Source organism: Monomorium pharaonis, chromosome 1, assembly GCF_013373865.1.
Source record: "Monomorium pharaonis isolate MP-MQ-018 chromosome 1, ASM1337386v2, whole genome shotgun sequence".
In the NCBI taxonomy this organism is placed as follows: domain Eukaryota; kingdom Metazoa; phylum Arthropoda; class Insecta; order Hymenoptera; family Formicidae; genus Monomorium; species Monomorium pharaonis.
Window position 1 is genome coordinate 23,094,513 of NC_050467.1, and position 15,810 is coordinate 23,110,322.

Genomic DNA, 15,810 nt, shown 5'->3' on the forward strand with positions numbered 1-15,810 from the left:
CCCCGTGCGTGCCCGTGTAATTTCAGGCCGCGCTCGTTCCCCGGCGAGAGGACCGGAGCACGTCGATAGAAAATTCTTGAGAGCGAGCAACTCTCCGTAGGAACACGAAAGGAAACGTTAGCATCGGTGCCTTTCAATAAGACGGAGGGTACGCTGCGGGAATATATTATTTTATGTATCATTTTTCACGTGAAAAATTATGTCTGAAGACGATTTAAAAATATGTCAGGGAAATCGATTACGCGATTTCTAGATTTATATTGTAGAAATGTGAAGAGAAAAAAAAACGTATGTAAAATATTTATTCACGAGCACCCGCATTAATATGCGTTAGATTGGAAGCCTCTTGTCGGCGGGCGTGAGGTCTGATTAACAGAGATGAAATAATCACGCGACGTTCCGATATAATTCCCATATCTCGTAGAGCTTCACAATCGTTTTTTATTATGAATAGAAATTGCATCGGGAATTTCCAGTATCACGATGCTAATCGGATTTTCTGCACGCTAATCACGTTTCGCGCATAAATATAGTCTTTTTTTATCGTGACGCCGTTCTCCCCTCACGCGTGTCATAAATATAGCAATAATTTTTAATATTCCATACCACCCCCCCTTTCCTCGCCGTTCTCATCTCTTCGCGGAGCTCGTAAAAATGTAATTTAATTAAGCCCGTAATGCGAGAGATGCAACGGGTTAAAACCGGATACGAATTACGCAACTATCTGCGGCGGCAGGAATTCGCGCTTGCACCTGTGAAATGCGATGTCATCACACGTCATCAGCGAAATTCTTCCAGTCGGACGTGTGCGCGTTCTTTACGGGAAGGAAGATTCCGCTCGTGCCGCGATGATTTCAACTGCATTATCCCTTCGAACACTCGATACCGACGCGCTGCGTTTTATTACACGCACGCAATGTAAGTATAACGCCTCCCGTTGATTCTTCGTTCCCGGGAAACACGCGCGCATCGTGATAAAATGTAATATATATATATATACTATGTATAAAAGTAATAGCAGCACGGTCCCGATCCGGTCTCGTTAAATATAAATCGTAAGTTACGTGGGACGAATTAAGCGAGCAGGTATGTTTTCCTTTCGTTGCACCTGTGTCTCCTTTTATATTCCACGCGTGCGCGCGTTCCTCCGCATGTGGAAAATAATAGATCTTTTTTTTTTTGCAAGAGCGTGCTCCGGATACGGTAAACGATAACGTCGAGTCGAGTCGAGTCGCGTGTGTAGCGAGCGTAGCGTGAATCCAGGACGAAAGTGTGTTGCCAACAACGATCTTCGTCGTTGTTGTTCCGCGCCGAGCACGGGGCCTTTTAACGCTTACGGTATCTCGACGCGTACCGGCATTGCGGAAACGCACTCCGGCGAATAGGACGGAGGAGAATACTATTTCGACGCCAGGTCGAAAAGCGCGATACGGGAGAGCGAGGCGACCCGTAGACCGTGAAGGGGGGAAAAAAAGAAGCCGAACCAGCGTAACCGTGGACGACACTATCGAAAAGCAACGCCCGGGGCCAACGTCCGGGGCGTCAGGGGAGGCGATTTCCACAGGCGCGTTTTCTAGGATGGATCAATATGTATGGTAATGCGGTCGACCGTACAGGTTGTGTGCACATCAGCAACGCCGACAACCTACGTGCGCATCCGTAACTGTATTATGTATGCGCGCGCTACGTACGTAGTACGTGACTTCTCATATACGTATAATAAACATGTTACGCGGCGGCATACGGCGTACACACGCGTACCGCAGACACGTTGCACGCGTATTTATCTTACGATGTATTAACATCGCCGAGGTATTAAGATAAGGGGTCGGTGTAGCTGCGACAATCGGCGGGGCCTTGCCCGCGCGATCCGGAAAACCGTGCGGTGCGGCATGACAAAGCAAGAGTCCTTTTAATTAGGGGATAAACAATTTATCGCCATCCTACTTCGTCTGCGTTAAATATAGATCCATGCGCTACATGAATCTACTTTTTATTACTTTTTAAACCGTAGAGTTCTATTCATATTTTTTCAAATTAAGAATTTTTTCACACTTCTAAATTTTTTTTTCTACATTTTTTCTATTTCATAAAAGTATTAGAATAGTTCAACTAATACAATTGTAACGTTAGCAATAAAAATTGATAATGTATTGAAAAACAGAGCTTATTGTGGTCATAATTACGATCACAAAGCGGATTATCTTATATATAAATTAGAGAAGGATTTGGTTTCATTAAATTTTCAACATATACAATCAGGACTGCAGGGAATTATTAATCAAATTACTAAAACATTTCCGGCCACACTGAGAATATGGTATAAATCAAAATCTACTTTAGTGTAACTAAATGGCGCATACTCGACGAACCTAAAAGTGTCTTAAAGCAAAATTTTAAGAGACTAGGTCTGTTAATTATCTGCGATGAAACGTGATGGCACACGTTCAATTTTTGTTTCATTTAAAACTTTTACGCAGACAAGAACGAAGGAATCACAAATCGAATTGAAAACACGAATTGTGAGCTTTTCTTCAAAACAAACTCGTGTCTAAAGTAAACTTGAAATTCGATTTAAATTAATTGATTATTCGTGCCATTCACGTACATCTCTATGGACATTAATACTTTTAGAAGTTTAACGTAATTAAAAGATAATTATAATTCTCTTTCTCTAAAAATTTCTAACATGTTTTAAAAAGAGCTTTAAACATAATAATTACATCATATCACATACATGTATGTATTATGTAATTAGCAGTAAATGCGACAATAAGGCATTTTTTAATTCACTCTCTATCTATCTTTCTCTGTGAATATTCAATATAAAACAAAATCGAATTTCAGTTGATGTCGATAAATATGTATGTATTATGCACGCGCGCGCGTGTGTGTGTGTGTGTGTAAATGCGGGGTCTCATTTCGGCTCTCCAAATGTATTATAAAGTTTATTATCCTATTCGCATTTGTCTCATGGTTATTCCGGGTGAAAAGTCTTTGACCGAAATACCGGGAAGGTGTTTATTTCTTTCCGTTCGTTAATGCCGACGTATAATGACAACTTCCATCGATTAATTTCGACCCTAGGAGACAAGATTTCCCGGATACTTATGCGCGCGTCGACGCGGTAATGAGCTATAAAACGAACATAAATACTTTTGCGCTATGCATTAAATAAATTCTCAACGACTAACATACCGCTATTTACAAATTTTTCTATACGTTTGTAAGAGATATTCAAAACTTATAATGTATTATATATAGCGAAAAGAAACACTGAAAGCTTTTTATTAATATTTTTCTCTTCAAAATATGAAATATATGTATCTAAATTTAAAAACTTTTACGCGTCGCAACAAAGATAATATCTTTAATTTAACGTTCGTAAACTGCGATAACGCCGTGCTCTCAAGAGTTCAAGGAAACATGAAATGTCCTAATCTCAACCAATAAGGAGATAAGTGTCGCGCATCGCGAACGTTTTTATGTACCCGCCGAGTTTTACGCGTATCCGAGACCTAACGCTCTCTCGGAGGATGAAATCTGAAACGCGGCGCCCTGTGAGACGAGTGGCGCAAATTACTTTCGGATTCCCGCTACGTTACGAAAATAAATCCGTCCTTCTCGCACTCGCGCGGCGCATTCCCGGTAAAGCCTTTGTGGTGTTAATGACGAACGCCACGGAGGAGAAATTGCACCGGGACATCTTTACGATCGAAGCCCCGGCGCGCAGGGCGGAAGATCAACGACACGGGCGAACGAAACGGGCACACGGACGGGGCCGCACACATTACGAGATTTAATTAAAGTACAAAACCGATGTATTTATCAACCCTTCTTCCTGGAAGCAATACAATCCGCTTAAGAAAATTCGTTCTGCGCGTTTCCCCGTCAGCGCGGGATATCGCGTCGTCGAGCATTCACAATTGCATTCTTTTGACCATCGAGTCGCGTCTCGCGGGGTCTCCGGCTCCTCCTCAGCACCGCGTTTAAAATTGCCGCACGGAGCCGCGCCGGAGCAGCGGCGCTAAAAATATTAACGAGCACAAACGAGCCCGCGTGTCTTCGCGGTTCTGCGAGGAAACGAGAGAGAGGCGGACGGATTGGCGTTTTACATAATGACGATTTACGGGCACGATACACTAGTATCGATCTACAAGCACGAGGGTCCACTTCTCGGACGTTCCTCGCGCCCGCGTTCGGGCGCTCGTTAGTTTGCTTCGCGAGGACAAAAAGCCGCGACGGACCCTTCACTCTCGCGTGAAATTTACGACGACGGCGGCGGTGGCGGCGGCGGCGCTAAATCAAAAACGAAGAAACCTTTGCCGCGGCTCGACTCGCGGCTACGGGAGCAAAGTACAGGTTGCGGGGCCAGTCCTTCCTCGGCGGTGATTACGATGAAGAAAGAGGAAGTGAACGTCGCGCGCGGAGGAGGGCCCCGGCGTTTCCCCGATTGCCACCGCGCCAGGAAGGCAGACGCGCATACCTCTCTCGCATCGAGGGGAGGGGATATTACGTAACTATAAATTTTAATTGAATCCGCGGGCTCACCTCCCTCCGGTGATCATCTTCTGACGATAAACGTAACGCGGGACGTATACACCCGCGAGGCAGGGGGAAGCACGAGGGGGTTGGAGAAGAGGGATCTGTAACAACTAGTTTTCACTCACCATGTAGCTGCGCGAGCGACTGCAGTGTGTTGGCGGCGTTGCAGTTTATGAATCCTGAAACAGAAACAGAGAATGCGTCGTTACGAGAAATAATTATTATTACTTTAATATTTGACCGCTAATTAAGGGGGGAAAAGGCGACTGCGGAGGAACGCTGAAAGGTGTATTGACCGTGTAAGAAGCTTAAAGCTTTCGTAGCGGCATTACGGCGAGACACAAAATTAAAGACTCAAAACGGGATCTTGTTCTACTTCCCCCGATTAATGGCACAATCGCATTAGGAGAACGGCTTATTTCTCAATTTATTTTTAAGTTTTAAACTGAAACGCCGCAAAACCGTCGAGATTGTTTATGCAATCCAGATTCCGCAATACTAGTTTATTCAAGGCTTTTAGATTTGTAAAATAAAACAATATTCATTAAAACGATTGTAATACGCAAACGTAATTGCGCCCCTTGCTGTGCAACAGTGAAAGCAGGAGACAAAAATTTATTGCAAATTAATTCAGAAATTATAGAGTAGGCGCAAATACAGCTGTAAATGCGTGCGATACGCCGCGTAATTAAACTGCAGAATGACACGAACACCACACAGGCCGTGAAAATTTATTAGGATTGGATTAATTAAATTAATCCCGTATTATCAGACGTATCATTATCGCCGGAGCGAAAAGTAACATTCTAGAATTGGCCGATTCGATAACTTTCACTGTCCTTAATAACACGCTTCGTTCCTTCGCTTTCGAGATTGAGAGAAAAAAAAAAAGTACATGATCGAGCATTTATTTCTCGCGAAATGAAAAATGTTGTAGGACACGTGGGTCCTCACTTCTAAATAATGTCGTGTGAAGCTTCATACGCGCGCGCGTCGTGAGCTCGACGTACAAACGTATATCGTACGTACGCCTCGTCGAACATTCCCATGGCATAAGATAACCTCTGAACCTAAGGCCCTCGGTCCGACCGGTCGGGCCCCAGCCCGCGCGAGTTCCCCATGATGGAACATTGTGATTTAGGAACGTGATTTCGAAACGCGCGCGCGTCGCGCCGTCGTATTTCCTGCACCTCCGACCTTCCGCTTTCGCGCTTATCGCGCAGAAACTTATTGGCCTTTAATTCTAATACGGTTTTTATTCCCTTCGAGCCGGACGGATGACGTTAACGGTTGGCGACTTTCACGCTGATTAGCGTGACCCTTCGTCCGTTTTGCGAAGGAGGAGCCTCGAGAGACCGGTATCGCGTGCGTCGTCAAACGACTTCGCCAGACGTGCTAACAGCTTGACGAATCGAGAATTTTTGGGGCTCGTGTAGCAACACTTTTGCGGCCTTGAGGATTCCTATAGGTCAGCCGACGGCGAGCGTGTCCGAGATTTATCGCAATATCGTCGATTAATATTTCGTAGATGAATAAAAAAGTTCCTCGAAGGGCGCTCGAAGCACGTTGTGTCAAATGTCGAAATTACAGAAACCGTTTCGAGAAAGTTTCTCGGAACCTTGGAAATTTTGTCATCGGACCGACCGCGGTAAGTCTTACGTTCCCATCTTCCAGTCGGCCGCCGTATAATCAACGCATAAAATATCTAATAGCCCGAGGTTCCCGAACGGGCGGGAGTACAGTTGCCGTTTGTTCCGTTTTCGCGCGGTAAGATTAGCGTGATCCGAGAAACGTGGAATTCCTCGGCATGCGCGGGGAATGTCTCGCGAGTAACGAGCGGGGATTACGATTGCGAGTTGTACGTACCGCGATGGTAGGTGGGTATAATCGTGTTAAACGGCGATTGGTAATGCGTGTTCGCTGGGGAAACGGGCGATCCGGGCGATGTTCCGCCTGGCGATTCGCGTGCGTATATTACTACCGTAAAACCTACCCACTCCCTCTAATCACATCTCTCGGCCAATGTAAATAAGAACGAACCTATCGCTGTGCGAAGACCGCGGTGCGTTATCTCGTCTTTGAGGATCTGGTCACGCAACGCCGCGTATACAATGTGTAACTCTCCCTATGTAATTTTCCCATTCGTTCGAGGTATTTCTGCAATTGATCGATCGTAAGAAGTACCGAGGGCTCGGGTATTGCGAGTCCCTCAGTCGACTTCCTGATTAGAACGTTTCTCGAAAGCACGCACCGAGCAGGAAGGAAATTTGAAATATTCAGAAGCAAATGTCACTCGTGACCTTTCCGTTCGATATTTATTGTATTTGTAAAAAAAAAAAAATTGATTGTGATATGATTGGAATATTGTATTTCTGTGAGTTTTATTTCTGTGAAATATATGTCTCATTTTTATTATTAATTGGTTTATTATTGGATAAAATCTCCTGCTTTCCGCAATACTTAAATAAAGATTTATTTCAGTGACATAAATTTATATCCCCGCAAATAAATCTTAAAGTTTTTCTCATTGTCAGTGCACATATTTTATCTCTTTCAAGGTAAATACATAAAAAGTTTAATCGCAAAACTAAATTAATGAAGAAGTCACTAATTTCTTAGAGATCTCTTAAAACGTGATTTAAATGTCATTGTATTACATGAGATTTGTCACGGACGTTTGAATAGGCAGATATTTAGCATCTTTATCATCATAAAAGAGATATTAATTCGAATGATGTAAAGACACCCATTAACTTCTTTGTCAACAAATGAGCGACACGGGTCCTTACAAAACACTTGAATTAACGGAACAATTTTTCTTCGCTTCACTGAAGATATACCGAGGTACGTGAGATATTCACACGAGAAAAAATAAATAAATACATTATTAAAAAGAATCGTATGTATTTGTCAAGTTTTTACCTTCAACACAATTGATCGGTATTGATGATGTGAAAACTAAAGAAGAAGCAAGGCCACATCACATAATCGATCCTAATTTGAATTGTGTGAGGCTGCCATCGGCAGCGCGCGGCTATAGCACGTTGCGCCAGCGCGTGCCTGACAGTGTTTTCTTCTGCAGGCATCGTGGCGTCGTGACTAATTTTCAACACCGTTATAATAATAGTAAGCAAAAAGCGTTTTCCGTACGTCCGGTCGACGAACTTACGCATGGCAAAATAAAGTAGCGATACCATTTCACGTCGCGTGCGCTACCATAACAGTTATTAGCGGTATTATCGCAGAATTATAGCAGAGACGCCAATTAGCCATTCATTCTACGCCTCCAAAGAGTATAGGGAGTACAAGCGAAACGAAACCTTATTCCTCGATTACATTTCTTGTCCGTCTAATCCTTATCTCAATTTTCGCACACAATTTTTTAACTGTATCGATTCCGAGCAGTTTTCGCCTGTTGGCGTTCCGCAATAAGAGATATTTCGATACGAAGGTTGCGAAATGATGCGGGACAATCAAACTTTCCGCAGGAAAGTCGATTCCTGCCGCGTTTATCAGATAACCAAAGGCGCTGTCGTTACCTGAGCGTCGATGATAAATATTGATTGTCTGAGAGTCGCTTAAATAAAGGTGCCTGTCAACGATCGCGCGCTCAAAGCGCGGAGAAGCGAGTGAGCCACGAGCGGGGAGTGTGGAAGCCGTCGTTTTCACATTTTGCGAAATCGCCTCGCGCGTATACAGCGCTCTTTAAAGGTTGATTTGCTATCGAAGAAGAAGAAGAAAATAAACTAGAAAAAGCAGGAGAAGAGATACGTCTGTCGTACTCTCGCGCCGGCAATAGCATTATCCCTCGACAATTTGCCCCACGGATTTTACTTTCACGGTGCGTCTATTCACGTATCGATCGCTATTATCGACAATCGGGTCACCACGTGCGCGCATAAACTTATTCACGTAGCGTAAATTTGAAAAAAAAAAAAAATCAAAGGATTCAAATTAGATTTTTAATTTAAGCCGCAAGATTGCGAAATAAAGTCGTCAGTCAAGTGTCAAATTTATTTCGTTAGCACAAATATTTTTCGTAACTATCATCACTACCCTTCAGTGCTGGTAAAAATGGAAAAATAGTGATGGAAATATTTGTTCAAAGGATAAAAATACTATTTAAAATAAGTATTTTGTATATATAACAAAAAGCATATTTAACGTTTATATATACGTACATTCATTTGAAAGATGTGTCACTTCGATGTGTCACGTATAAATGAGTTTCTTCTCTTTTCTAACAGTTTATTTATTTTCTATTTCTTAAGAGTGCAAAGTAGAAAATGGTAAGATTAAAATGATTACCTATAGCTACTTGATAATTATTCGAGGTGACAAGTGAATTTATTTTAAAACATGTTTATAGAAAAGTGAGTTACATCTACGTGTCCAATGAAATATGTGTTGTTTTTCATATTTTAATCTTGCTATTCTCCATTCTGCACTTTTAAGTAATAGAGAAAACTCGTGTATTCATGACGCACTGAAATGTAAAATAAACATCTTATATCAAATAAATATAATTGTAAACATATTTATATAATAGAATTTCTATTTCTCGTAAGTAACAAACGTAAGAAGTTTTAGAATCTCGCGATTATTAGGTGTATCAAAGTGAAATCTTACGGGGATAATAAATGTTTTTACAAGTGCCGTAAATTGCATCGTAAAGAAGTTAATTGTTAATCGACGACTTTCCGGCGACCGCATGCCTTCAGTCGTACTTAATTACGAAATCTCGATGAGAGGTCGGCCGACAGGCGGTAGCCTGCCGGCCCGGGAAGTGCGCTCTGCGTGGCCATGCGGAAAGGAAGCCGACGATGTTCTTTTCCCTGGACGTCGGGACTCGGCTACCTCCGGTTACACCGTCGCTATTGCGATAGCGGTGGCGACCTTATCTCGTTACGGGTTCACCGGTAGCGCCGTCCTACACGCTTGCTGTTGCAAACGCGGAGGCGCACGCTCGTGCTATTGCGATCTTATCTCTCTCTCTCCGATATCACTGATATTAATTAAATACGATAATTTCGAGTCAAATTGTCAAGGGGTTGGGGGGGAAAGGCCTTGAGAAACGGAAATGAAACAAAGAACGTCGAGCACTTCTGAAGCAATCACGTTTCCGCGGCGGGTCTTGCGTGATCCTCTATCGTCATTTTCCTTTCGAAGACGAGTGTTTGAAAAAAGAAAGGAAGAAAAAGGAAACACACAAGACACGTCGCTTTCTCCAGAATGCGACGCGCCGAAAAGAGACATGTGAAATCTAATGGTCCCGAGCGCACGTTTCGATCCTACGCGATTGTGCCCACGTGCCGTGTTTTAAGTACACTCGATTACTCGCTCTTATGAAAAAGAAGAGGGGGGGGGGAGATTATTTGCAGCAACCGCTTTCTGGAATTACTCCGGTTTTCAATGGAGAACAAGATACAAACGTCTACTCCTTAATTGCCCTAGCTATTGTCTTCTATTAATATTTCAATGAAGGTAATTAGAATCTGAGCGATATATTACATCGAATTCTCGAGTGTCTCGAACAAACGCACGTGGTTCTATTTCAAAGCATGACCGGTAATAATACACAGAAAAAAAAGAATATTCTTGTTTCAACAATATCTTTAGTTTCAAAACGGAAATCTTGAAATAAGATTATATTACGTTAAATCAAAAAGATTTACTTGAATAAAGATTTATTTTAAAATTTTATATAGTTTAACCAAGAAAATGATAATCTTGTTATTTAAGAATAATTTTCTTGATTGAAAAGGAAAAAAATGTTGGATAAAAAATACTACATGTTTAAATCAAAGATTATGATTTTCTTTAAATAAAATTATCAAAACAATTATATTATATTCTTGAAATAACACTTATATTGAAATAAGACTATATTTTGAAATTCAAGATTTTCAAATTATATATTGTTGCTTTATAGGAAACAATGATCGCGTTAATTTGAATACCATAGTTTCCAATATGAGAGTAATTTTTTTTTCTGTGTATTTGCGAACAATGCTTTGTATAAAGAAATTTAAACAAAAATTATATATTAAGAAAAAAAAAAATACCTGTGTTGTGTTGGCGGATATTGCGAAGAGGATTGCGAAGAAGAGCGTACAACGTTTCTCTGAGAATAGTTGCGAGCGTGCCGGCAGTTACATATTAATGCGGATAAAAATATCCTTAAAGATATTCGCCAGATAGCCCGTGCTTACGTGAGTATCATGATTTCTCAGCAAGATATCCTGAGAAAATCCCGTAGATTTCCTTTGACTGTGTGGGGAAGCCAAAATTGTGCGGCGTCGAAGCGCTCTCCTCGCGACAGCTTCTTCGGCGGGGAGACTTTTTTTTTTCACTACTTTCCAACTTTACAATTGAAATGAGATGCACCGGATGATGTGCTTTTTTGTAGCCGCGATATGAAATAAAGCGGATTTTACACGAAATCCTGTTGTCATAATTTATTACGGTCGATCAATGCGAGCCCTCATTTAAGCGACTTTCTCGGTTACATGGAATTAGTATTTGCTATATAATCAATATGTACTTCGAGTAACTTTCACGCTGTATACGTACAAGCGTGCCTTAATAGGCTATCGCTAAACGAATTCACTTCCAGGAAGTGATAATGTCATTATGGTTTCTTTCTTTCCTCCGCGTGAATTCGCGAGCTTCCCGCTTATCTGCCGTCAAATATTTGTCGCATTAATAATGATGAAAGTAACGTGCCGTACCGCGGCGCATTTGTGAAGCGCGCCCTCGGTGGTCCAGTTCCTCGACCAGCTCGCGCTCGCGGAAGGTAGGTAAACTCGCGCGTGTAACACCTCGAGAACTCTCCGAGCGATCTCCCGACGAAATTGCGTCATGCCTTAAACAACTTTCAATTGCGTAAATTAATACGCGTTGCCATCTGCCTAATTATCTGAAGTACCGAAAGGTACAGGCGTGGAAAAGCCTCTGTTGCGGTCGACAGGCGCGCGCGCGCGCGCGCTGCAGGGATACGCTTGCGAAATACGCAAAAGCGTGCAATACGCGCGCGAGACGAGGACTATAGCGCATTCTCATGCGGGAAGTTACAATTGTGACGACATGTCGTCGCCCCCTCCCCCTCCTTCTCTCTCTTTCTCTATTCGTGGCAAGATGATTTCAGAAATTACGTACTATTGTCGGTTTCCTGCAATTTCGTCAGCGTGAAAGCGTTATTAACGGTTCGAGGAATCGATCCGATCGCGTCGGCCAATAAGTCGGGAGTTTTTTTTCTGTTTCCCTCGATTCGAGTCGCGTCTGTTTTTTTAACCCCTCTCTAACTCTCTGCTTCTCTCTCTTTCTCCCTTTCGTCGACAATCTCGACGCAAAGCGATAAAGCCCTCATTCGCATCGAAAGCCTATCGAGTGTCTCTCCGCTCGAGAGGTACACGTCGTCGATGGGAGTGAATCTCCGAATGCTCGCCAGATAACAACGATAAAGTACCAATGATCCCGTAACGGGCTCCTCGAAGCGTTATCCAAAGAGGATGCGCCCTCTTCCTCCCCCCGCCCCCCCCCACCGGGTTCCCTCTCGGAAATGATCTCGGCGACGAAATAAATGAGATACGCGCGGGCACGAGTCAATGACTCACTCGAATCTTTTCCCCCGTCCGAGGGAAAAATAGTCCGAGCCACGAAGCCATGACGACTTGACTTCTTGCCAAACGACCCTGTCCTCCCCGCGACACGCCGCCGTACGTTTGGATAAAATTTCCACGGCGCTTTCTCCTCCGCCGCTAAAAACCTTTGCGGATTATTCCCCTCGCGCTCGATTGGCCGTGCGCAGCGAGCAGCTCCGAATTACTATGCAAGAGACTCCCGGAGTCTGTTTGCTCTCGCCGTCCGATTTCTTTGGGCTTATAAACAAAGAGGGAACGACGAACGCACACGTAGCATGAATCATTCGAGGAAAGTGATACGAATTTCGCTCGTGCCGGGCAAATGAAGACACGTCTCTCCCGGGAGTGATATTAAATTGCACCTAATCAAGCGAGACGAGCGTTTAGTTTTAATTTAGTTTTATTACCCGTCGCGTCGCGCAAATACGGTGCAAACGGGACACGTTTTCGCGAAATTTTTTCTCGTCACGCAACGGATTAAATTTTATGTTATTTGCCAGCGCTGCTTCGGGTTTCGTCCACAAACGATCTTGTTAACAATCGATCGAGCGGGAGATCATCTCGCTCGAGTGACTCGACTTTTACGGCTTGCGCGCGCGATTGCGAAACACCCGGTAGCGGCGGAGCAAGGAGCGGCAAGAAGGAAAGAAAGAAGGAAAAGAAAAAAGAAGTGGGAAAGTAACGCGCGATCGCGTATACCTGCGATATCACGATTGTCATGTGAGATTTACCGAGCGCCGGCTTAACGAGCAGCGACTAATGGCCTTCTCTTTAGCGATCTCGCTTGGAGGATCGGCGGCGGCGCGGAGAAACGATATCTCGCTTGCGCGCGCGAAGCGCTGTACCATCTGTGGGGTCCTCGCGCGAGGATTCGTCGGCGAGGATCGCGATCGTGAGACGCTCTTGAACGCGGAAGTTCTGTACCGATCGACAACGCTAGGAGGATCAGGTTCAGGGCCGCAGCCGGAGCTTTCCCCGCGAGCTATTAAATTTATTAAATATCCAATTAATTAAAAAGAGATGAAAACGTGTTATATAATCGCGCCTTTAAAAATCTCGAAAATTTCCTGGAGTACAAGAATTTCCCCACGAAAAATTATTCTCAATTTTCTATTATTTACATCCCGTTTCTGTTCTCATGTTTTTGAAACTAAATCGCTAATCGCCTATCTAATCTGTCGCCTTCTCGTGCACGTTTCTAAGTCGATTCAATTATCGGGATAACGATCGAAACGAGGCGTCCTCGGATTCCCCGTGGATTTACGAGCTGAGCTCACGTAGGTCGATTTGTGCGGCAGATGCAAACCAACCGGTGCCCCGATACGCAAACGCCGATGCCGTGTTTGTTTTAAACGCAAATGCCGGTTCCCCCCGCCGTGCGAATCTCGGCGAAGCATATTATTATCTATGCCGAGCTATCGAATTTTTGCGACCGCCACTCGCAGCTGTACACACTGTTTAATCGTCTGTGTCGACCGGGGCACCGTTGCTCGGCAAACGCGGATGCAGGGATCCTCCGTCCGGACGCGGAACGTATTTCACGGAATATTCAAACACGTACGACACGACGCGTCGATGACTGGCGATAAGAGGTCCCTCGTTATCGCGAATGTTGCCGCGATTATCAAGTATTAGCACTGTATAATGCAATTTATTGCTCGTTAATGGCTAGGAAGATCGTCCAGGAGAAAACGCATACTGCGTTGCTAAAAATCCTAATTGTATACATTACATTATATACATATTTCTCAGTTAGATTTAAAACAAGATAAGAAAAAAGCTTGAATGATAAAGAAAGTGTGGCAGTTAGTAAAAAAATTTAAGGATAATAAGAAAATAGATACGTTAAAATGTGTCGTTTCAAAAAGTTAAATATTATTTTTTTGATAAAGTATATGTAGGAGAATTTGAAGAAATTATCTATTTCTATGTCGTGAATGACGAAATACATATCGTTATCGTTGTTATCATCCACGAGAGCTAATTCCTCGCACATAAATTCCATCTATATCGGAAAGATTTAGAATTATCGCGCGCGCGCGCGCGACGTGAATTATCTGATAACTCTGCACTTTACTTTTTTGGAGGATTCTGAAAACCCGGCCGCTCGACAATCTCCCTTGTCAATCGCAAACAAAGATTGTTCCCTGGTTGATTTATATATCACTTTCGAAAATACACTTATATACGTATTTCAGTTCACACGGAAGATGCGACGCTATCGCCTCTGGCGATAACGTCGAGGATCATCAAGATGTCTCCTGTCTATCTGTTTGCCAATATATCTTTTATTCACAGAGCAGTTATTATCGTCCTGTCACCTCAGACAGGAAATTCTCATTATCTTTACGTTATCTTTCCTAGTGTACTCTCCTATCCTCGGCTATCGCCAGGATCTCGGCTATCTAACGTTAAAACAATGTAATTTTATATACATCTGTATTATTACAATTATTTTTATTGTAAATTATTTAATTTATTACAATTATTTTTATTGTAAATTATTTAATTTCACAAATCCCCGCTTCACACGCTTGCTTCGTTAGGCGCGTTTTTGCGCAGCATCGCTGTTATTCTTCAAGGAATCTCCACAGAGATATTTATAGAGAATTCAAGCGAGATAATTATTCACTTCCTCTTTCTTTAATAATAAATCGATTCCTCTTTAGTTCCACCTTTCTTTCCCGCGCGTTCCGCGGCATCGTCGGCATCTCGTACCGTGAGAACTCGACTACCACGTCACTCCATGTTGAGGTCTCGCGACCCTAAGGCCGACCTCCGCGCGATGAAGAACCCTCATAGCTGCCGCCGCCTCCGTCTTGATTCTTCCGTCTCACGTATTCGGATAAGCTTTCCGGTATCCTACGAGATTCTCGCATTCCCGTTCGCGAATACCTTCGAAGATGATGCCTTCGATAAATGGCGCATCCGGTCGATTTCTAACAGAATCGCGTTATCGTGGACGCGAGTCCGATAATCCGGCGGTAAAAATCCGCGCGTTATCTCGTTACTTTTTATTACTAGCGGGCGTTCAAGTGTGGGGATAGCTTTTTCTGCGAAATGCTTCTGTAAAACGCTTCTAGTAACTGAGACTCCAGAGTCTCCCTCTCTCTCTCTCTCTCTTTCTCTCAATAAGGACTTATCTCAGACGAGCGAGTATTGATTTTTATTCAAATGGTATCGGTACTGGTCCAGGCGCGAGTGTTACTCGCGCGCTTGCAGACGCGAGATGATAGCCGAGATACACTTCGCTCGAATGTCCGCGAAGGGACGCGTCGTGGAAACGCAGCACGGCTAGAAAAGCCCACGCTGTCAACGCGACCGCACGTACATAACGCTTATTCCGACACACTTTGTGGCCGTTCCGATGATCGTGCGGCCGCTCGCGGGAATGCCGCTGGCGCAACGTTTGACATTTCTCGAATGAGCGTGGAAAGCGACACTTTATTTATTTCATCGCGCGCGAGAATCGTTTTTACTCCTCGCGTAACGACACGCGAGGAGTCGTGCGCGGCGCGGCGCGGCGGGTAGGTGCTTCCCCGTAATCGAAGCTGATTAAAAATTGTAATTCTCGCGGAAGGTTTCTCGCGCGCCGAGTCGAGCCGCGAAGCGACACCGATGT

General features: G+C 43.7%; 1 protein-coding gene across 1 annotated transcript in view; it reads right to left on the reverse strand.

The window, feature by feature from the left end:
• Window positions 1-15,810, reverse strand: part of LOC105836456 (cytoplasmic polyadenylation element-binding protein 2) — a 135,663-nt gene that overhangs the window by 49,028 nt on the left and 70,825 nt on the right. The window contains exon 3 of the mRNA XM_012680500.3: window positions 4,671-4,724. Coding sequence (XP_012535954.3) covers window positions 4,671-4,724 — 54 coding nt within the window. The remainder of the gene's footprint in view (window positions 1-4,670; window positions 4,725-15,810) is intronic.